The 21,658-nt window shown below is 47.0% G+C and overlaps 1 protein-coding gene across 17 annotated transcripts in view; it reads left to right on the forward strand.

The window, feature by feature from the left end:
- The first annotated feature begins 16,148 nt into the window (after positions 1 to 16,148).
- TPM1 (tropomyosin 1 (alpha)) overlaps positions 16,149 to 21,658 on the forward strand; it is a 27,646-nt gene continuing 22,136 nt past the window's right edge. For 5 of the 17 annotated variants that reach the window (XM_008583581.1, XM_008583576.1, XM_008583583.1 and 2 more), the window contains exons 1-2: positions 16,149 to 16,448; positions 17,585 to 17,710. In XM_008583581.1, coding sequence (XP_008581803.1) covers positions 16,335 to 16,448; positions 17,585 to 17,710 — 240 coding nt within the window. In that variant the 5' untranslated portion in view covers positions 16,149 to 16,334. Of the gene's footprint in view, positions 16,449 to 17,259; positions 17,386 to 17,584; positions 17,711 to 21,658 lie in introns of all 17 variants that reach the window. The other 12 variants (XM_008583585.1, XM_008583570.1, XM_008583577.1 and 9 more) reach the window with 6 other exon arrangements.

Genomic DNA, 21,658 nt, shown 5'->3' on the forward strand with positions numbered 1-21,658 from the left:
AGAAGCTCCCATTGTATCAATCACGTAATCAGTAAATATTTACTTAATAGCTGTTGGATTAGTGATTTTAGAACTGATAAGCACAACGATGGTGAAGCAGGCAGAAGGTAGGTCACATAAAGGTTGGCCAAGATGCAGAGAACCCACCAAGGCAGTGCAGGTGGTCGAGGATGGTCTCAGGAACAGCTGATTCTAGAAGTCCAGATGAGCAGGCCTGAGGGAGGTCTGGGGGTGACCAATCGGCATCCCATGGCTAGTCGGAGCACTGCATTCAGGCAGATCCAGGTTGGACGGTCTGGTTTGGAGGGAGGGAAGGTTATCAGGGAAAGACAGGCTCAACAGCAAGATTTCAGACCAAGAGGTGACTGCGAGGTGGGGTGTGGGGAACAAGATAGAGGATCCCAGTCTTGGAGGATTCGGGAATCAATATAGAAATAGTAAGCAAGTCAGAAGCCCACACCTGGTGCTCAGGCCCTGGTGGAGCTCAGAGGTGCAGCAAGGCCACAGAAGGCCTCGCTGCCAGGCTGACTCAATGAGTGTCTGCAGAACTGTAGCTGCAGGTCCCTACTATTCCCCATCTATGATCTAGCTTGATCCAGGAGCCCAGAATGGAGTACAGTGTGCAGAGGAGACAGCTAAAGAGGCCCCTGTCTGGTGAAGCGGAGGGAAGAGTGGGCAGAGATCAGATCCATCTGTGACTCAGGAGAGGGCTCCAGCTGGTGGAGACTGTTAGATAACTTTTCCCAGAGTAAGGAGACATAAACTAAGCCACGAGGTGAAATGCTTTCTTATTCTCACCTCTAACGCTCCATCAAAACTGTCTTTGGGGGCCGGCCCGGTGGCGCACTGCTACAGTGCGCCACTTGGGAGTGCGGCGGCGCTCCTGCCGAGGGTTCAGATCCCACATACAGACCAGTTCCCGCTCACTGGCTGAGCGAGGTGTGGGAGCAACACCGAGGGTTGCGATCCCGTTGCCGGTCCGGTCCGGTGCAGGCGCGACACTGAGGGTTGCGATCCGTTGCCGGACATGAAAAAAGACAAAAAAACAAAACAAAAACTGTCTTTGTTACTGGTTGGTGTCAGGGCGGATGCTTGTTTCCTCTGTGCTCCCTGCCTACTTGGGGATGGAACGCCAGGAAGATAATGGGTTCAGGCAGTCAGAGACCAGAAGAGTCAGGCAGTGAGATGGTTAAGAAAAGCAGACAGGCATGATGGTAAGATCCACAGATTCTCAAGGGACCCTGGGGTGAGTGGTCAGCCTGGCTGGCTCCTAGGATCAGCAGTCTCCTCTGGGGAATGAGCCAGCCCTGAGTGTCAAGGGAGACCTAGCATGTGATCTCCCTTCACAAACCTGGTCCTGACCCTCAGCCCACCCTCTTCCCCCAACTACCCCCATACCCCGCTTTTCTGCTCCTTCCCCTCTTCCATCTCAGCTGCTATTTGGATTTGACACCTGCTACAGTTCCCTTGGTTTCAGCTTTGACCTCCCCTCCACCGTGACTCTTCGCCCTCGACATGGAAAAGCATCCTCAATCTGCTGCCCTAGGTAACGCTCTTCCCCCTCACCTGGCACCTGGCCTCTCTGAGCTGGGCACCCCTCCCACTGGTAGAACTCCCACCACACCCACCTTAAAGATGTACTGCTCCAAAGTTTTGAACTCACCTTGATTTAAGATGATGGGACTGTAACACAGTCCTTCCATACCAAAATCTCAGGGGACGCAGCCTCTCCTTAACCATATCTTCACAGTTTTCCCTTTCGTAGTCCCTGGGCTTCTGGGGCAATAAACAATGTCCTCAAAACAGGTAACAATGAAAATCTAGTAATAACACCAGATTGTAAGACTCCAATGGGAAGTCAAGGCAGAAAACTTCATTGACGAAAGAACTTAGTCAATATGGAGTTTCAGGGACAACCAGATGGAAATAAAATACAGAGTAAACAAGATAAGGCCCTCACTTTCCATCAGACCTTTGTCTTCTCCAAAAGCTAGATACTCTTTAACCACAAAAGTATAACACAATGTGAAGTAGGCTCAAATCCAAGCTCCCTCCCAACACCACAGAGACTACCTGTGGTTTTGTAGCATCTCCTAGTTTTTCAAATATATCAAAGACCCCCATTTTCCAGGCATTCATCCCAAAAATAAACTCTCCAAAAAAAGTCACCCCCTGAAGATTATGCAGATTGGCCCTGAGCTCTTCCATGTCAACCTCTTCCCTCTCCCTCCCACCCTCGTTACCCCAATATTAAGGTCCTAGGACAATTTTTCTGCAGCAATTTCTCTACACAACATTCACCATTGTTGACTGAATTGGCATGAAACTTTGCACCTCAGTAGAACTGTAAGAATTGTTACTACTGGAAATGTTTCTGAATTACATCAATCTGGGCTCCAAGCTCAGTGTACAGTCCCATGTTGGTCATTTTTTATGGCTCCCTTGCCCTCTCCCCAGTGCTTTCATAACCCATGAGAAAATGGGGACAAGACCTTTAGTTGTGGTCCATCATGGTCACTGTTGGGGTCTCCGGTCCAAGCTTGTGGGGATCATTCAAAGATGGGCTTTTCAACAAACATATCCACAACCACCATGCCCAGCTCAGCCATGGGACAGAAGCCAAGGCTCCACAGGTATAGTGTTTGGGCCATGGTCCTTAAGCATCCAGGCAGCCATCCCACCCTAGGTTCTGTCACCCTCAGGAATGAAGGTCTCCCATCCTCTCCCCTACACTAAGCCTCAAACCCCAAGCCCTTGACCCTTTCTCCTACAGGACAGGACAATTAAGCCATCCTCTTAGCTGGGCCTGGACCTTCCTAAAAGCCCAGATGCATTTCCTCTTGCTTCTAGAATCACACACACGCAAAAAGCTGCTCATTACCAGTCCCTCCACCCCACTCTCCAGGGCAAGGTGTGCAGAACTCAAGAAGGGGAGGGCTGACCGCCCTACCCAGCCAGGCTCAAAGGGGAATTAACTCTCCATTCTTTTGCTGATAATCCTGCAGTGGCAGCAGAAAGGACTAGGCCCTTGTTTTTCAGTAATGTGGTCTATTACTCTGTCATCACCTAAACACATTTCAAGTTCAGGATTCTAAAATAATCTACTTTTTTAGAGCAGGAGGTCCAATGGAATAGAATTTACTCATGTCCAGGACTCATGTAACCAGACATACAACAGAGGCTCAACACAGGTTTATTGTACAAGTATCAAATGATTGTGTGAAACCCCCCTTTTTTTTTTTTTTTTTAAAGATCACCAGTAAGGGGATCTTAACCCCTGACTTGGTGTTGTCAGCAGCATGCTCTCCCAAGTGAGCCACAGGCCAGCCCTGAAACCCACCTTGCTTCTTTCAGCTTTCTGAGATCTAGCTCAATATGATTTCAGGGACTAAGATAAGATTCTAAAAAACTACACCCAGGGACTGGCTCATGCCATGGGCACATACCTCACTAAGAATTTGCCTGTTTTGTTTATTGAAACAAGTTGTTGTGTATTTGTTAGGCATTGTCAAAGATTAAAAAAAAAATAGATGACATGGCCCCTACTCCTAAAGACTTTTATTTTCTAGTTGGGAAGGCACACACCCATAAGAAGGTTTAAGGTTAATAACAGTATAAAAATAACAATGAATGTAATGTCACAGGACACATTGGCACATCTCATTGGATTTGTGGAGCAATCCTGGCTGGTAGGTATTACGATCTCCCATTTTATAGATAAGAAAACAGGTTTAGAGGAGGGATGCTGTCCTCCCATAAGCCTTACCTCTGGAGGAGAGAAACTAACATAGAGCCAGAGGAGGCCATATGCAGCTGGCTAGCTTGCTCCCTACCCTCCCTGACCTACAAACACACATGTACACACACACTCATACACACACTCTGACCCTACCTTAGTAGGGTAGCATCTGACTCTGTGACAGTCTATGAAATTCTATAAAAGTTCCTTCTTTTAGAAAGATGCTGGATCTCCCAGCACTTGTAAATAATGTGGCGCTCCAACCCCTATCTCCATTCTGTCCCTAACCATAGGCACCCAGTGAAGCTGAGGAAACTTGGTCAGGGGATTCTTCTGAAATCACAGACCTCCACCTGTGGGTTGTCAACCTATCATCCCTCTGCCAACCTGTCAAGAAGCCAATTACTATAGGCCACGTGAGTGGCACACTGGTTTTCCAGTCTCATCCCCAACTCTGCCCATCAGTCTCCCAGTACATCATATGACTTCCCACTATTTCCTGAATATACGCCCCTTCCCAGGCTTTGGGTCATGTTGATTCCACCTCCTGGAGTGCCTTTCTCTCAAATTATGCTTGTCCAATTACTGCCCAGACTACAAGAACTAGATCTAAATATCACCTTCGTCAATCCTTTTCCTATTTTCTCCATATGTACAGGAGCTTGCCTTTCTCTGAAACACCACAGAATTTCACCTGGTTCATTTAAAGATATTCATCACCATCACTTCTGATTAGAGCTATTTGCAGATTTGCTTTAGGGGTAGGAGTTAGAGTTCTGAGTCTTTGTCTAACCTCTGGCACTTATGAACCATGCAGAATTGGGAAACTGAGCCACAAGAAACTCATCTATAAAATGGAATTCATAAGGATGAAATGAGATTATAAGGAGGAAAGCGTTTTATAAATGACAAGGGACAGTAGTAACACTGTCTCCCTCTTAGATATGCAGCAAGGATTAAATGAGCTCATGTAGTTTGTAAAGCAAACTGAGCAAAGTCCCCTGCCTCTGTCCCTTGCCTCACAGATGTCATAAACAGAGCTCGCAGTGTGGACCCAGTGTTATGGTCTTCACTCTGACCACGATGTTGTTGTGCAGGACTCAAGACGCCGTTTTACAAACACTCCTCCGTGGGGTTGACTTTTGGAACCTGGGCAGGAATTCCACTGCTCTGCAATAATAATCATCATAAACAGTTGGTGGTCCCTGCATCCAGGAAATTAGTTTTCAGGGGCCAAGTCTGTGCTATGATGGAACATGCCCCTCTCTCACAGAGAGAGACTGCAGAGCATGTGTGTCTATAAAACCACAACTAATTCTCAGAGCTGCAGAAAAGAGCTGCCTTCCTGAGTGGCCAGCTGCTGCATCAGAGGCCGAACGGCCCCACAAAGGCAGTTTGGGGAGCATCAGCCCTAGTCCTCCATGAGCTGTGTTAACTAACTGCTTTAGTTCAAATTGGGTGCAGAGGTTGAATAATAAATCAGTTTAGATGTTGGGTCAAGGATCTGCAACTGAGAAGAAAAAAAAAAAAAATCATAGTCTCAGAGCTGGAAGGTGCCAGTTCAGACCAACGTCCTTGCTGGGAACCTCCAAGCCACGTCCCTTGTGCCTTCCTCAGCAGCTCTTCTCAGCAGTTCTTTTCAGGGATGGGTCCCACAGCCTTTTAGCATCATGGGTCCCTAAACTCTCCAGCCACAGTTGACATGACCAAGAGTGGACCAAGCCAGGCCAGTCATATTCTCTCTCCTGGAATTCTGGAATTAGAAATCAGACACACTGGCCAGCTTCTGTTGGGGTTCTTTACCCAGGAAGATTCACTTTCATGGATGGGATACAGATTGGAAGCCAGACAACAGAGAAGAGTGTGGGAAACTTGCACCTCATTCCAGAGAGAAACAGCTCGAGGAGGCAGCCCCATATGAGGAACATCACAATAAACTCTCATTGAGGACTGACCTTCTTTTGCCTCATTGCTTTAGTTAATTAACATAGTGCCTTGCACACAGGTGCTGCTGAATTAAAAGTTTATTGATATTTGAATTAATAACCAAAAACAGGTGGAGACCTAATCACAGCATAGATTTTAGGGAGGAACAAATAGCCACTGAATTACTCAAAATCAGGAAAAAACTAATTAAAAACTAACTTAAAAACAGGAAAAAACTAATTAAGATAGTGGTTATCTCTAGGGGAGATAGTATGTGGAAGGTGGCACAAGGGGTGCTGGAATGTTCTGATTCCAGATCTGAATGCTCATTACACAGGTCTGTTTTGTGAAAATTCAGTGAGCTGTGTGTGCATGATACATGCACATTTCTGTACGTGTGGTTTATGTGAGTAAAAAGCTTAAATGTAAAACAAACGGGTCAGATAGTGACTTGCCCTCAAAGCCCACCTGATACAGTCCTGGCAGGAACTTGAGGTCCCATCTCCTTAACATTTCCATACAGGTGATATCTGGTTAAAATAAATAACCAAAGTTGCTTGGAAGATAATAGGAATCAGGAAGCCAAGTCACGGAAAGGCAATGTTGTTCTCTGAACAGAGAGTGGGAGTAGAGAAGAGCTCATTTCCAAGATGACAACCCCAAGTGGTGTAATAACAATAGTGTGTTTGGGCTAATGTTTTATACACTGCCCCACAAATACATATATGTGTGTGTGCACGATACCTCGGACATTTTGATAAATTCGTAATAATTATAATGGTAATATTTATTGAACTTTTCTATATGGCAGGCACTGTGGTTTACACTCATTAAATGGCTCAAGTATGATAACAACCTGACAAAGAGGGTACTATTAGTATCCCCATTTTTCAGATGAGGAAACTGAGGCTCAGAGAGATTTAGTGACTTGGCTAATGTCACACAGCTAGTAAACAGCAAAGTCAGGTTGGTCTAATTCCAAAGCCTGTGCTTTGTTTTTTATTATTATTTTTTCTTGAAACATAATTGGTTGTACATATCTGCGTGGTACAGCATTGAATATCAAGACCTGTGTGCAATATGTGATGCTCAAATAAGGATAATTAGCATATCCAACATTACACAATGTAATCATTTCTTGAGGCCCTTTACCAACTTCTCGCAAAGCCTATGCTTTTAAAAGAACACTTTCTGACTCCCTAAAAAGGTATAAACAGAGGTTTGTACCCTTGACTTATCTTGTGAAATATGAGACAAGAAATGTTCAGTTTCATTCATCAATGATCTACACTGCAGACACAATCTGGTAGCAAGACAAGTGAGCTTGCTTGTTTCAAGGGGTAAATAGGAGATAATTTGCTGATCATTCTCCCATATGTGAACGTTAAGAGGGAAGCAGCAGACACAGCAGTTCTGTTATCACAGTTAATCCTCCAACCAATTTCATGAGACAGGTATTCTTATCTCTAGTTTACCGAAGGAGAAACTGAGGCTGGGAGTGATTAAGGGCCTTGATCAGACTCTTGCTTGGGTGATTCTAAAGCCCAAGAAGGCATTCTTACCCCCCAAAAAGGCAACTGACATCCTTTGTTAATCTCTGAACTGGCCTCACTTGGTTGTTGGGTTGGACGGGAGGGCTCATGTGTGACCGGGCCTGGCATTAGGCCAGGGGTGCTCAGCAACTGGGATGCTACTTCTCAGGGCTTCTGTTTTTCTCTGGCAATACCAGGGCACTCAGGCCTACCAGCTTGGCAAGCACCAAGAAGAAATGATCACACTGACAAAAACCCACATTGGGTTCCCTATAATGGAAGAACCCAGGAACCCAGAGAGCAACCATCAGCACTTGTGACTTGGAGGAGTTTGGCTGATGACTGAGAAGTCACAAGTCAAACCAGCTTCCCCGGAAGAGAGAAGGACATGAGTAATGGCTGCCCCACTGACCACACACGTGGGGGAAGCACATCATTCCTTGCCATGAGCTCACCGCCCTTATCAGACTCAAGTCCGAGGGAGAGGAAGCAGAGGGAAAAACAGGCTAGAGTGACCTTTGCTTTCTCTCTTCTCTAGCTGAGGAGACACTGGCTGCTGGCTCTTCTATTGCTGTTAATGACGTGTAACTACAAGATATCGCGGCTGCACTTTTTTAATGCACTTCGGAACAATTGTTTGCTCAGTAAAAATGTGTTGTAGGCCTACTCCCATCAGGCATTTGGAGGGGCAATGTAGTCTAGCAGTTAAGAATGTGAACTCTGGTATCTGTCTGAACTGGGTTCAAGTCCCAGCCTTGTTCAAGCCTGGTCTAGTGAGAGTCCGCTGCTGTTAGTATTTGCATTATTTCTCAGTGGAAGTCCAAAGGCAGGTGCTGATGGGGAGAGGCACAGTGCTTATGGAGTGTTCCTTCTAGGAGAGATGTTAGGACAGGTACACAACTAGCCTGTGATTGGGAAGTAGGAAACATGCATAATATGACAGGTAATTCAGACTGAGAAGCACTGTCCCTTTCAAAACTGTCTTTTGGGAGGCCTCATATTTACATATCTTTACGGTTATTGTTAATATCTTTAAGCATTGTGGTTGGGTTAAAGGAGCTTTTAAGCAACATTTATTGATGTATTATTATTATAATAGTAAAATATGCTCATTTTTGAAACTTTGGAAATACAGGAAATATTTCCAAAATTACTCCTAATTCCATCATCCAAACAACTACAGTCAACATTTTTTTTATATCTTCTTTCCTTTGTATTTTTTTCCCAAAGTATTTTTGAGTTCCACATATGTAGAATTTATTCCCTTAGTCTCTGTAGCACATTCTTTTGACTTTGCCTCGTGAGGCCTCTTTGAAGATAGGTTGGAGTTCTGGAACCATCCATAAGTTGTCAGGAAACAGGTGTGGCAAATTTGATAAGTGATTGGGGGAAGCATGTTGCTTTTGGTCCAAACACAAGGTGGTAAAGTAATGAAACTAATTTTATTGGGTGTCTTATAAAAGAGCACTAATAACAGTTCTAGAAGGTAGTTTGAAATTTGAGTTTGCCACAAGCAGTGACTTAGAAATAAAGGATCTCACAGAAGGCCAGAATGCTGGCTTGTTCACTTTTAAACTTCTGGTGCCCATTTTTATGCCTGACAAATAGTAGGCTCTTAAAAACTCTGGGGGGCCCTGAAGGAAGTTGATCACTTTATTTTGTAATTAATTTTTAATTGCTGTGAGGCTTTGGCTAGTATACATGCCCAAGTGAATTTTTCTTTAAGAGACTCGGGCAGTTATAAACTTTTCAGAATTTTCTGTAATACACTCAAGAATATATTTTTAAAACAACAATAAATAAAAAATAAGAGATTATAAATACTTTAATTCCATAATTCATAGATATATTCTACTTAAAAAATTAAACCTTAAATATATGGCTATACTCCCTGTTGACCACCAAATCCAATCCCAGTACCCATTTCACCTCCCCATAGGAAGTGAATGCAGTTCTCAGATTGATGTGCACCTTCCCAAATTTTTTTCAGTATGTACATGTGTATAATCATGCATATATATGATATATATTGCATATATAATCATACATATCATATTTAACTAAATTCTGCCACCATATGTCTGATTTACTGCTTACATGTCCACTCAACTAAACGAAAACTGACCACTTTAAAGGGATAAAACTCATTTCAATATTTAAGTTCTGGTTCACTTGCTTTTAAAATAAGCTCTTGACTTCATACTAGGCCTTCCATGGCATTTGGGAGAATTTAGAGTAGACAGAGAAATCAGCAGAGGCACGTGAGAATTCCCAGATGGGTTCAGCCCTTGAATTTATCAGCCCAGTATTGTACACCTGACAGTGGCATGAAGGAATGCTGTGGATAGTATAGGCTGATGTCACACTCCAGGATTAGAGACATCCCAAGACATTCTCATTTGTGCTTCATGACCGTGATGCATCTGTCCTCCACAAATGTCTCAGGCTTCTTGAGAACACATTTCTATTTCCAGCCTGCATAATCTCTAGGGGATAAGGAGCTCCATGAGTTAATCTGCTATGAGAAAGAGATTTGCATCCCCTTTACCATTATCTGATCTAAAATGTTACCTGGACTCTGTCTCTCATTTCACTTATTTTCAGGGATATCAAGAGAATTTTGCTTCAGGGAAATATGTGTAGACACTCTCTTGTTACCTCTGTCTGGCATGAAGAATAGAGGGAGAGATTGAAGTTGGGAGCCAAGGGTAGAATCATCACTATAGCTGGCTGGCATCAAGTTAGACAGATCCAGTGGTTTTCTCTAACCTATTCCCAGGGCAGAGGTCACATGTCTCAGCCAGGATCTGTAACAGCCCCACAGTTAAGGGAGGAATAAGAAAAGAAGAGCTAGAAATGAAATGGCTCCCTCAAGGAAAACCTCCCTTGAGTGGTATTTTAGGACATTAGCTCAGGCTGCCTTGTCCTCAGTCATCTCATTGGCATTTAAGTAGCCCCTTGGGTTACAGATCATGGCAGGTGCTGGGAAGTGAAGACGGCCATGCTAAAAATATCAGCCTCTTCTGGAACTCTGCCAGCTGCCGGGACGAGCTCCCTCCTCAAGCAGCAAGACCTCAGAAAAAGAACAGAGTTTCCTCTGTCTTAAGCAGTAAGAAAGGCCTGACTCTCTCCTCCACTGAAGTTACTGAGGTGGAAATGGTCCTCGGGAGAAAAAACTCGAAAAAGCATTTCTACTGAAGAGTAGCAATTTCTATTAAATCAAGAAAATAAACTCTCTTAACAAGAACCCAGGGTCCTAGTAGAAAGTGCTTGGGGGAGAAGGTTTTGCTAGTCAATCAAGAAAGGGTCTTTACAAAAACAAAAGGAAGCCCACTGCTTACTTTCAGTAACCCAGGCCCACCCATGGGCCTCCAAACCAAATAACCCCCACTGAAAATTAAGCTGTTGGTAGTGGGTATGGCATAGGCTCAGAAACAAAATTTTAGAAATCCTAATTTTGAATTTACCTAACACGGCAGCCTCCTGGAGCCTGAGTGAGTAGTAGCTAGACGTCAAGTAGAGCAGGAGGCACCTGGATTGTCCACCTCCACAGCCATTGTTGCATCGGGTTTCACAGTCTGCAAAGTAAGAGAGGAGCTCTACTTGCCATTCAAGAGTCTGCAAAGGTCACTTCCACATATGTTCCTGTTAAGGAGATCACTAGAAACTTGAGAACCAAGTATAAAAATATAAAAATGAACAGGTGGCATTCAATATGAAAAGAATGTGGGGTTCACTGGGAAGTAATGATTAAAACCATTCCAAAGTCTGGATGTGGCTCCTGAGGCTGGCTCAAGTCTCTGGACTGCAAGGTCTGCAGGCACTTTTACTTCTGCATAGGCCGTGGCTTGGGCACAACTAGATGTTGTCCTGACCACGGACAAACTAAACATACTGCCTAGATTAATTTGTGGCTCATTCCTTTTCCAACCCAAGGGTTTTGAGGGAAGCAGGTATAGATCTCTAATGAGTATTTCTTTTCTTTTTTTTTTTTTTTCGTCTTTTTCGTGACCGGTAAGAGGATCGCAACTCTTGGCTTGGTGTCGCCCGCACAGTGCTCAGCCAGTGAGCGCACCGGCCAGTCCTATATAGGATCCGAAACCGCGGCAGGAGCATCCCTGCGCTCCCAGCGCCGCACTCTCCCCAGTGCGCCACGGGGCCGGCCCTAATGAGTATTTCAATTTCTCCCTTGAAGCTACTGGAATAAAATTAACATACCTACCTTTCTATCTTCATGAAGATGTTTTTACCATCCCATCTTAGGCCATAAATATGAGAGTGGGAAAAGGTTTCTTTGGCCCAACCACATTTTCTCACCAGGTTCTCCCACCAGCTGTGAGTGGGTGGGTAGATTTAGAGGCCAGACTGCAGTACTGAGCTGGCCCATGTGTATAAGACACCCCTTCAGCCTCAGCCTCATTAGTATCATGTTTTAACCATGTTCTACATGTAGAAAAGACGTCTGGGGGTCTCCTCTCCTCTTATCTTCACCTTTTAATGTGCTGCTTTTAAATATGAAATCAAATATGAATATTAAAAAAGGCTGGAGAATGAATGAACGAAAAGAGCACTGTTGCTGGGATCTGAGACATCTGCATTCTTGTCCCTGCACTGCCACCTCCCAGCTGGGTGGTCTTGGACCAGTCACTGCCCTGGGTTTTCTAATCTACAGAGTGGGAATTATAAGAGGTTGTAAGGAGGAGGTAATGAACTTAAAAGTGCTTTCGAACTTTACATTCATAAGGGAACATTTCCTTTCATGAAACAGCTAAATTCCACCACAAATCGGGCTTGATTAAACCTACACACAGTTGCTGCCATTGGGAGATAGAAGATAAGATGTAAAGCAGGAAAACTCCTATGCCTTTTTTTTATTCCGGGAGATCCATTTTGCCCATGCAAACCCCCCGGTAGCAAGTGTGCTCAAGGGCCTCGCAGCGGAATCAGGTGAGCTGTGTGTTACTAAACAGTGAAGGCAGGCATCCACAATCCACAGGCAAAAGACCTTTCTCAGAGCTCCGAACTTCCCTGGGAAGCAGAGCATATTTTCCGTGGGTCCCTTATGGTGGCATCACAAACCCTGGGGAAACAAAACGCCCTAGTGTATGAAGAGAGCATGTTGTATCTTGTTCTGTGGGACAATGAGCCATGAGCATAACACGCTGCATTCCAAAACCCAATGGAAGAAGCCATTGTTTCTCAGTTTAATTATAGATTCTTCACTTTCCCTTAATGACTTGAGTCAGCACTGTTGACTCTGGGGAGGCACAGTACACAGGTAGAGCTATTGCTATTAAACAAGGTGTAACTATCAGGTAATGAGGTTTTTGTTTTGTTTTTATAAACAAACAAACCCTGATGTACATAGTCAAGTGAGCATTCCTCTTAAAGGTGTCACATTAGTAAGCTATGTTATGTTGACTCTCTTTTGTAACCAAATTTGAAAAATGTAGTATGACAAGTACAGGTGCTTTTAAGGAGGGAAAGGGACAGTATACTTAATATTAAAGCTCTTCTCAAAAACCTAGGAAACACGTACAGGGGCCCTAGACAGCCATTTGGGACGATGGTAACACAATTGAAGATACACATTAGATGATCCCCAGAGAGAGGGTTTTACTTCACATCATGTATAGACAATTTTCCTAGAAGAAAAATTTCATGTTTCTTAGCCACTTCCCTTAATCTCATAAACCCTAAATGCTTGTGCACAAAAGGTGTTCAATAAATATTTGTGGGACATTTGTTCTACCCTATCACAGTACTTACATTCATTCTTCAGAAAGTAAAACATAAAGTACATATTTTTGAATGGAAACAAGGTCTTTTGAACCTAGTTTTGTTACCTTTCCTTCCTAGATACCGTTTCTCCAACTTACTTTTATAGCTGATAGTCAATAAAAAGTCATTCAACAAACATTCATTGAGAAGTGACAGAAAACACTGGAGAAATCTGGAAATTCTGAAATACAATCTTGGTGTTCACATAGAACCTCTGTGCCAAGGACGTTGTGTAGACTCCCACGCCACCATGATTTGATCAGTTTTCTTTTATTTTCAAGGACCATATACTCTCTCGTGTAACTTCAGGAAATACAGAGGGTTATTATAAGAACGCCTGGAACTGAAATTTGGTCATATTCTCCCAGTCTCTTTCTCTGAATGGTGCTTCTGTTTATATTGGTATTTCTGCTCCATTCTCCTCTATAACCAGACTTCTCTGCTTCCTCATGACTTGGATAAGGCATGGCCTGTTGTGGTATATTAGTCAGGAAAAGCTAATTTATGCTTCAGTAAGAAACAACCCCCAGATCCCAGTAGCCTAAAATGACAAAGGTTAATGTTTCTTGCTCTTGCTTCATGTCCACCAAGGGTTAGTTGGGGGGAAGGAGGAGCCACTTGAGAAGCCATAATGACAGAGCAGCCACAATCTTAACAAATGAACATGATGAGACGTGCGCTGATTTAACGTGTGCAGCATCATAGGTCACTTCTGCCCACATTTCCTTGGCCAAAGCAAGTGAAATGGCCACATCTAACTTAATTAGATGGGAATGTGCTATCCTACCAGGACCCCGATTGAGGAGAAAGCCCAAATATTTGTGAATAACCTTATCACCATCGCACATGGCATCTCCAGCTCAACACTAACCCTTTTCATTTCAGCAGGTACAGCTAATATTTTCTCATATTTTCCATGTTCCTTAGTTCCAACTGCAGTCAGAGAAAAGCTGACAGACCCAGTCCATCTTTGCCTGACAGGCCACAACACTAGGTCCCCAGTTCGCTTTTGCATCTGTCCTTGAGTCATGGCCATTCAGCTGGGGAACAGGGATACACACTAGAGCACATGGCTGTCCAGCCCACCCCTCCTGGTCCTCTCCAGGGACTGGGCGACCTGTCCAGTACAGAAGAATTTGTTGTTTGAGTTAAGTCATGATGTTTTGCTGGTCTTAGCCCTTGATGACAAAAAGTTCAGGGGTAGTACAATCCATGAAGCTGGGTTGGGCCTCGCTGGCTGTCAGGCTATTTGTGGGGAAGAATCTCAACAGAGGTGAAACAGAAATGATTGAATTCAGGGACCTGCCATATTAACCCATCAGTCTAGGGTTCAATGATATGGTGCCAAGGGATTTAAGTAGTTGGCTCTGAGTAGCTCCATTTCCATACTTGGACACCACAGTCTTCTACCTCTGAATATAGCCCTAGGTGAGAGGGGCAGGGAAGGGAAGAGGTGACAAGAGAGAAATCAGTGGCTTCAAACCACACAAAAACGTCTGAATGTCTGAACCTGGAATTCAAGGTCCTTAACCATATAGCCCCAACCTCCATTTCCAGTCTCATGTCCCCACTCATCCCCCCAAAATCCTACCATCCAATCATCATCAAACATGCCTTTTTCTTTTCTTGGCTCGAGAAGGACCCTCCTCTCTATCTAACTGCCACCCTTCATCTGAAATCAGTTTAAAAGCCACAACCTTTTCAGAGATTTTTCTATCTCCTCTGACCTGGTCATTTCTGTCTCTTCCTCCTGATAAAATCCTGAAGGGGAACTTGACCATTCTTTGAAGGACTTACAAGTTGTTTGGCCTGCCTAATCTGCTCAGATACCATCCAGGGAATATTCAGTATCCATGTAGTACAGGCTGTGAATTATTCTGTGGGGACTGTTAACAAGACCCTCACCAACCCTGTCTCAGCCAGGTCTCAGGCAGAGACTATGGGTGGCCCCCTCACTTCCTCTCCCACTGAAGCTCTGAAGAGCAGGCTTTCCCCCTTTGGGGCCTAGGAGAAATAGAGTTAAAATTAGTAAGAGGTATAGAGGAAATCCTCCTGCCTCTCAGCAGAGCTCACAATGCAGAACTGGGCCTATTACCTCCTCAGAGTTATGGCTGTGGATGCATAGACTTAGCTAGGATAACACTTACCCCATGTTTTTGGCACCCTGCCACCTGAGCACCTAACATGGAAAGAGGCCAACTCCCTAAAATCAGTATAAGAAAAACGATAAAAGTTAGATCTGGAGGGACCTCAAGGATCATAGACACCCTAAATTTAAGGATGACGAAACTGCACCACCATACGAGTTCCTTGTCAAGGTCACACAACTGCTCGTGACAGAGACCAAAGACATAATTGCCTGAGCCTAAACTCAGAGTGTCTCCCCTTAAACTCCCACCCACCCACCCACCAACACACACACACATCCTACCCTTTTGGAAAGCACCACACAGGCACACGCAGAACTAAGCCAACGGGGTCCTGAGTCTCTTAAGTATTTGGCTATCCCCCACCCCCACCCCCACCCCCCGGGGGAAGGGTACGCAGAAGCCAGATTCTGTGTGCTATCTTTGTGCCGCACCCCGCCTTTCTGACCCGCACCAACAGAGAAAGTCTCAGGAGCAGCGCCCCCAGGCCTTCCTCCCAGCTCTCCCTTTCTCTGCTCCAGTTGAGATTCCAGAACGTGAGCGCCCTGGATTACACCTGGCGGACCGAGAGCTGCAGGGGAGGCTCTGGCGGGAGCCGAAAGCGCACAAGACTGAACACGGGGTGCGGCAGCTGCTGCCCACCCCCGCCCACCCCCCACCCCCCACCCCCCAGCCTGAGGCTGAGCGCACCCGGGCCTGGCAGCCAGGGAGCCACGCGCGCCCACCACCTGCCCGGCTCCCCCGGTCTCCCGCGGCCCCTGATGGCCGGGCGCTGGCCCTGGGAGGAGGGGGCGCAGAGGGCAGAGCCTAGCGTCGGCCCCAGTGAGGCCCCAGCGCCCTCTCCTTGGCGCGCAGGTTTGGAAACAAGGCGGCCTCGCCCGGCCGCCGCCTCGGCGGCTCGGGTCCCCATATATAGTCATATCCACCGTCAACGGGGAGGCCGGCAGGCGGCAGCGAATGGGCGAGCGGCCCCCGCGGGAGGAGCGGGGAGGGGGCACGGGGCGGAGGGAGGAGAGGGGGAAAGGGGGCAGGAGAAGAAAGCTTTTCCAAAAAAGTATTGGCTGTCTTGAGGAATGCGGTCGCCCCCCTGGGAAAGTACATATCTGGGAGCAGCCGGCGGCTCGGCGCTCGCACTCCTGCTCCGCCGCCCGACCGCGCGCTCGCCCCGCCGCTCCCGCCGCAGCCCCAGGGCCCCTCGCCGCCGCCACCATGGACGCCATCAAGAAGAAGATGCAGATGCTGAAGCTCGACAAGGAGAACGCCTTGGATCGAGCCGAGCAGGCGGAGGCCGATAAGAAGGCGGCGGAAGACAGGAGCAAGCAGGTCTGCGCCCCCCCGCCCCCCGGCCCTGCGCCCGCCGCTCGCCCGGGCTCTGCCAGTCTGGGTGCCCCGAGCCCCGGAGCCGAGCCTGGCACCTTCCTAGCCCCCCACCCCGAGGAGTCGGGGAGCCACCCCGACACGGGCGCGCGCGCACCCAGGACGGCCAGGGGCGCGCGTCTGGGAAGGGGGAGGGAAACCGCAAGACTCAGGCTAATCGTAACTTTATTTTCACTCTCATCTGAGGACGCTAATTTGCTTTCTCGGGTTCCCATAGTCCGCGAAGTCAATTCAAGTCCTAGAGGCACTCGATCCTCAGGACTGGGAATCAATTTGGGGTGGGGGGGGGGGCGGGCACCAGCTCCCGGGGACATTCAAAGGAAGGGCGCGGAAGGGAAAAGGGAGTCAAGTCCTGAATGTGTCTCAAGTTCTTTGGACTTTTGACTGGGGAGAATGGAACCTTAGACTGGGACGGAGACTTTGCGGGAGGAGAGGGGAGTCGTGGAGTTGTTGCCTAAAAACAAAGGTGGGACAGAATGGAGAGCACGGCCCGGAAGCCAGGCAAACGGGCGACTCTCTGCGCCCGCACCTTGTGGGTCTGAGCCCGCTGAGACCTCGGCAGGAGGCGGGGTGCGGGGCGAGCCACCGAGCGGTTCTGGCTCCGGGCGAGAGGAGGTTACCTCGGGGCCCTTGAGCTCCAGCTCGGCGGCGCTCCAAGCCCGAGGGGCCCCAGCCAACCTCGGCGCCCGTGTGTTGTATGTGTGTCTAACACCCGGTCCGTGCCGGCCGCCCGCGCCCGCCCGCCGCTGCCCACCAGCTCGAGGAGGACATCGCGGCGAAGGAGAAGCTGCTGCGGGCGTCGGAGGACGAGCGCGATCGGGTGCTGGAGGAGCTGCACAAGGCTGAGGACAGCCTCCTGGCCGCCGACGAGGCCGCCGCCAAGGTACCCCGGGCGCGCGGCGCGGCACACGAATGGCTAACTATGTCTTTCTCTTTCTCTCTCTCTCCCTGTCCTTCCCTCTGTCTCTCCCGCTGTCCCTGTTCCCTCTGGTTCTGTGCACCCACACCCTTCCCCTGCGGTATCACGCTGCCTGCTGCACCACCCCCTCCCCCCTTCCCCGTACCCCGCGGCCAACTCCCAGCTGGAAGATGAGCTGGTGTCGCTGCAAAAGAAACTCAAGGGCACAGAAGATGAACTGGACAAATACTCAGAGGCCCTCAAAGATGCCCAGGAGAAGCTGGAGCTGGCAGAGAAAAAGGCCACCGATGTAAGTGCACGCTCACGCTGCTCCCTCACCTCCTGACCGTGTGGCCACTCTGGGGTCACCACAGGGGCCGGAGAGCAATGGAGGAGTGTTACCTCCTCCACCTGCACACAGCCCAGCCATGGCGCAGAGCACCGGATGCTGCCTCTGACTGCTACTGCACGCACGCATTTATATTTCATCCATTCCTTTCTCTTTTTCTCCTCTTCTTTGCCTACCTGGGGGTGAAGGTGGGTGGGTGAGAAGCTGGGGGAATAGAGCAGCTGCAATTGGACTCTGGAGGTGAGCCTTGCCTCCCTAGTGGCAGAAAACCCGTGAGGTGTCATCACCAAGGTTTGTGTACACAGAGAATGCCTAGTTTTTTCTTTCTTTTTTTTTTTTTTTTTGCCATCTTCAGTAGGTGGGAAGGTCTGGTTTTTGGTGATGGGTCTAGACAGGATACAGAGGGACTGGGCTCTATGTAGTGCTACTTTTATGTAGAAGGCTGAGCTTGGTGGTGGGGCACAGAGACACTTAGAGGCCTCCTTTCTCATTAGGAAGCCTTAATCCCGCCCTTAAGATCTGCCTGGGAAGATGATACTTGCTTGGGTCTGCAGTCTGAGAGCACTAGATCCAGAAAGTAAGCTGGGAGTTATATATAGCTCAGTGCTTTATATGGTATGGAGAGCTAGCTGCCCCCTGCCTCTCCTGCTTGCCCCACCCCCACCTGTCAGCATTCTGACAACCACTACATAGTTTCAGGGGTGATGCACACTGGGCTAAAGCTTTACCAGCACTTTGTCCATGCCCTTTGGAAACTTTTTAACTGAAGAGCTTGCCTCTTCTGCTTAGGAAAGCTAAACCAAGTATTAGATTTCCAAAGGACTGACTCCTTTTCACACCGTTGGATTCCATTCTACAAGCTAATTAAGCCTAGAGGCCCAATTAGAAAAGAATTTCTTGGGAAGTTGGTAACAATTCCAAGAATGTATGAGCACCAGGGGAAGCTATGCCCAGAAGTTGAACCACCAAGTGCAACAGCAGGATTTTTTGTTTGAGAGTAAAATGCAAATTACTGAAGGGTCGTGTATCAGTAAAGGCTTGAAGTGTATCTCCAGGTGTGCTTTGTAAATGAGAAATCCAGACATAGGACATTTAGAATCTGACAAAAATCAGACTTGATTTTCAGTGAAAATCAAGGTTCTTGGAAAGGGGGTTTGGGGAAGCACTAATTTAGCTAAGACATTTAAGTTATAAACTACCTGGATTTAGAAAAAAGAGCCAAAAAACATATATAACTGAGCCCACTTTGTATAATGCAAATCAGATGTCTGCTCCGTATATGGCTAAATGGAGGATGCCTGTCTCCCCCAAATTCTCCAGCAGGACGTTTGTTTAGCTTTTTCAAAAGAGCCGCTGGTAGATCAAGGAGAGATATTCCTTATAAGGAAAAGAATGCAGAGAATTTCCAAATAGCTCAGTAAGACTTGAAGGCAAGTGGAGAAAAATGCTACTATAATTCTTAAGGGAAAAAAAGATAATTACTGTAACTTTGTAGTGCTACTATGTCTTTATCGAAAAGTCTTATTTAAGGGAGCATTGGAATGGGGTGGGGCAGAAATGGAAAAGAGGCTAAAGTCAGCTGGGGAGGGAGGTTCTTCAGTCATGTTTTGGTTCTTTTTTCCCACTGGAAAACTGTCCCTAAATATAGTATACTTTTTGGGAGATAGTGTATTGGTCATCTTCCCCTTTAAGATACTTAGGTTGTTTGGAGTCTGCGGGGATGTTGAAGAAGTTTGTGAAGAAATGCTATATTTAGAATGATTCCTGAGCTAGTAAAAATAGTCAATACTTGAGGAGGAAGAGACAGATGTCAGTAGAGAAAGGCAGAAGTGGGAGAGAAGTCAGCTTCCTGAGATAGAATCATATTACCTTTGGGATTAGGACATTTCATTGTCATTACTCCCCAGTGTAAAATATTTTTATATTTTTTTACTACTCCTATAACGATGAACATTTTTCTACTAATTTACCAATGCACTTTACCAATCCTGTTCCAGAAGTGTGTTCTTCCTAGGTTAAAAGGTTGTCATTCAGTAGGTAGCATCTCTGGTTTTGTTTTGAATTTTTTGTTGTCTTTCCACCTAAGTAAGGCTGATGGGGATCGAGGGCTCTATTTTTTTTTTCTGGTCCAAACACCTTCCCCAATAGATAGCTATGATGAATCTGATGTTTGCAGTATGTTTTTGTCCCCATAGGTCTTTACTTCTTAAATTAGTGGTTTTCACCCTTATCTACACAGAGTCATCTAGGAAAGTTTTAAACCCAAAGTCAGGCTAAAACCCAGGCCAATTAAATCAGAATCTCGGGGGGGCAGATCCCAGGCAGCAGTATTTTTTAAAAAACCCAAGTGATTCCAACCTTCAGCCAAGTCTGAGAACAACTACCCTAAACTCTTATATAATGACATCACCACGAATATGAACTCACCTGAAACTGACCTCCCAGGTGTTTGAAAAGCAGGGCATTAAGTCACTAGTTGGCTGCTTAGAATACTTGGAAGTGTCCAGCAGTTTCCCTGGCTGCTCCTTTTAGCTCCCTTCCTCCACTCTCAGTGTTGGAGGCCCACAGTCTGTGGTCTTAGAGGAGGAGCTGTAACCTCCCTGCCTGGCCAGATGAACTGTATGGAAACAAAGTGAGAAGCTCCATCTACAGGATGTGAGGGCCCAACCTGGGGTTTGTGAGTCTCAGCAGAGGCTGTGAGAAACTCCATAGAAAATGAGTCAGGGAAACAAAAGAGGTTCCTTGTTGGGGCTTGGAGGAGGAGGGGGTTGTCAAGCATGTTTTCTTTTTCTTCATTATTCCCACACATAAACACATCAGGAACTGACTTTAAGGGCATCCTGTGACAAAGGTGAGGGGAAAAAAAATACCTGAGACTACGAAGACATTTAAAAGCGCAGCCAGAGTACAGTTCCCAGAGATTATGTCCTTGTAGTTTTCATCCAGCTGTGAATAGAAGCTCTCTCATATGGTTCTGTGGCCTTCCTGGGGGTACCTTTTAGAGGCATTCCAGTCAAGCCCAGAATCGGTCAAATTCCAGGAGATCTAAGGACCCTTGCAATGATCGTTTTTAGGAAAAGTGAGCCCCAGCGAGGCTGGCTTGCCTGAGACCACACAGCTTGTTACAGGCCACAGCCTGACTCCTAAAAAGTGTGTATTTACTAATTATAGCTATTATTTGAGTTCTTAATTATAAGGTATTGTGCTAGGTGCTTTATATTATTTCAAAATCCTGATTGCAGCCCTATGGGGAAAGTACTACTAGTATCCCCATTTTTACGGATGAAGTCCAGAGTAGTCAAGTTACTTGCCCAAAGTCACATAGCAGGGAACTAGGAGCCAGAAACCTGGGAAGACTGCATTTGGAACAGGAGGTCTAACTACTGGGTTCTATATGTTTATGGTTTTCACTTCGAAGGATTGTTGTGGTCAGGATCTTGTGTTCTGGTATTCTTTACAAAGAGGAACAGTCTCTTAAGGGCAGGTTCAGAGTCCAAACCCCTAGCTCAGCTTCTCTCCCTCCTGCGCATAGGAAATCGAGACTCCGGAGGGGAGCGCGCCTGCGGCCAGCAGGCGTCGCCATGGCCCTCAGCAGCTAGGTCCGTTACCCCAAGTCACCACGGCGTCGCGGAGGGGCGCTGGGAGTCGAAGTAGAATCCCTGGCGCCGTGGCCTCCCTCACCGGAGGGTCCAGCCCGCCAGGTGGCCCCGCAGGGTAACCCCGGCGGCGCGAGCATGCGCAGTGCCTTCTGCGGGTCGCAAATTCCCGGGGTCGCGGTGCGCGCCCCTCCCCCGGCGCTCGCGCACCCGCCTGCGGTTCGTCTGCGCCGCCCCGGAGACGGCGGCTTCCGGGCTGCTTCTGGACTGTAGGGGGCGCCGCGGTCGCGCGGGGCTGCCTGGGCGGGGCGGA

This window comes from Galeopterus variegatus, unplaced genomic scaffold, assembly GCF_000696425.1.
Source record: "Galeopterus variegatus unplaced genomic scaffold, G_variegatus-3.0.2 Scaffold2969, whole genome shotgun sequence".
NCBI lineage: Eukaryota > Metazoa > Chordata > Mammalia > Dermoptera > Cynocephalidae > Galeopterus > Galeopterus variegatus.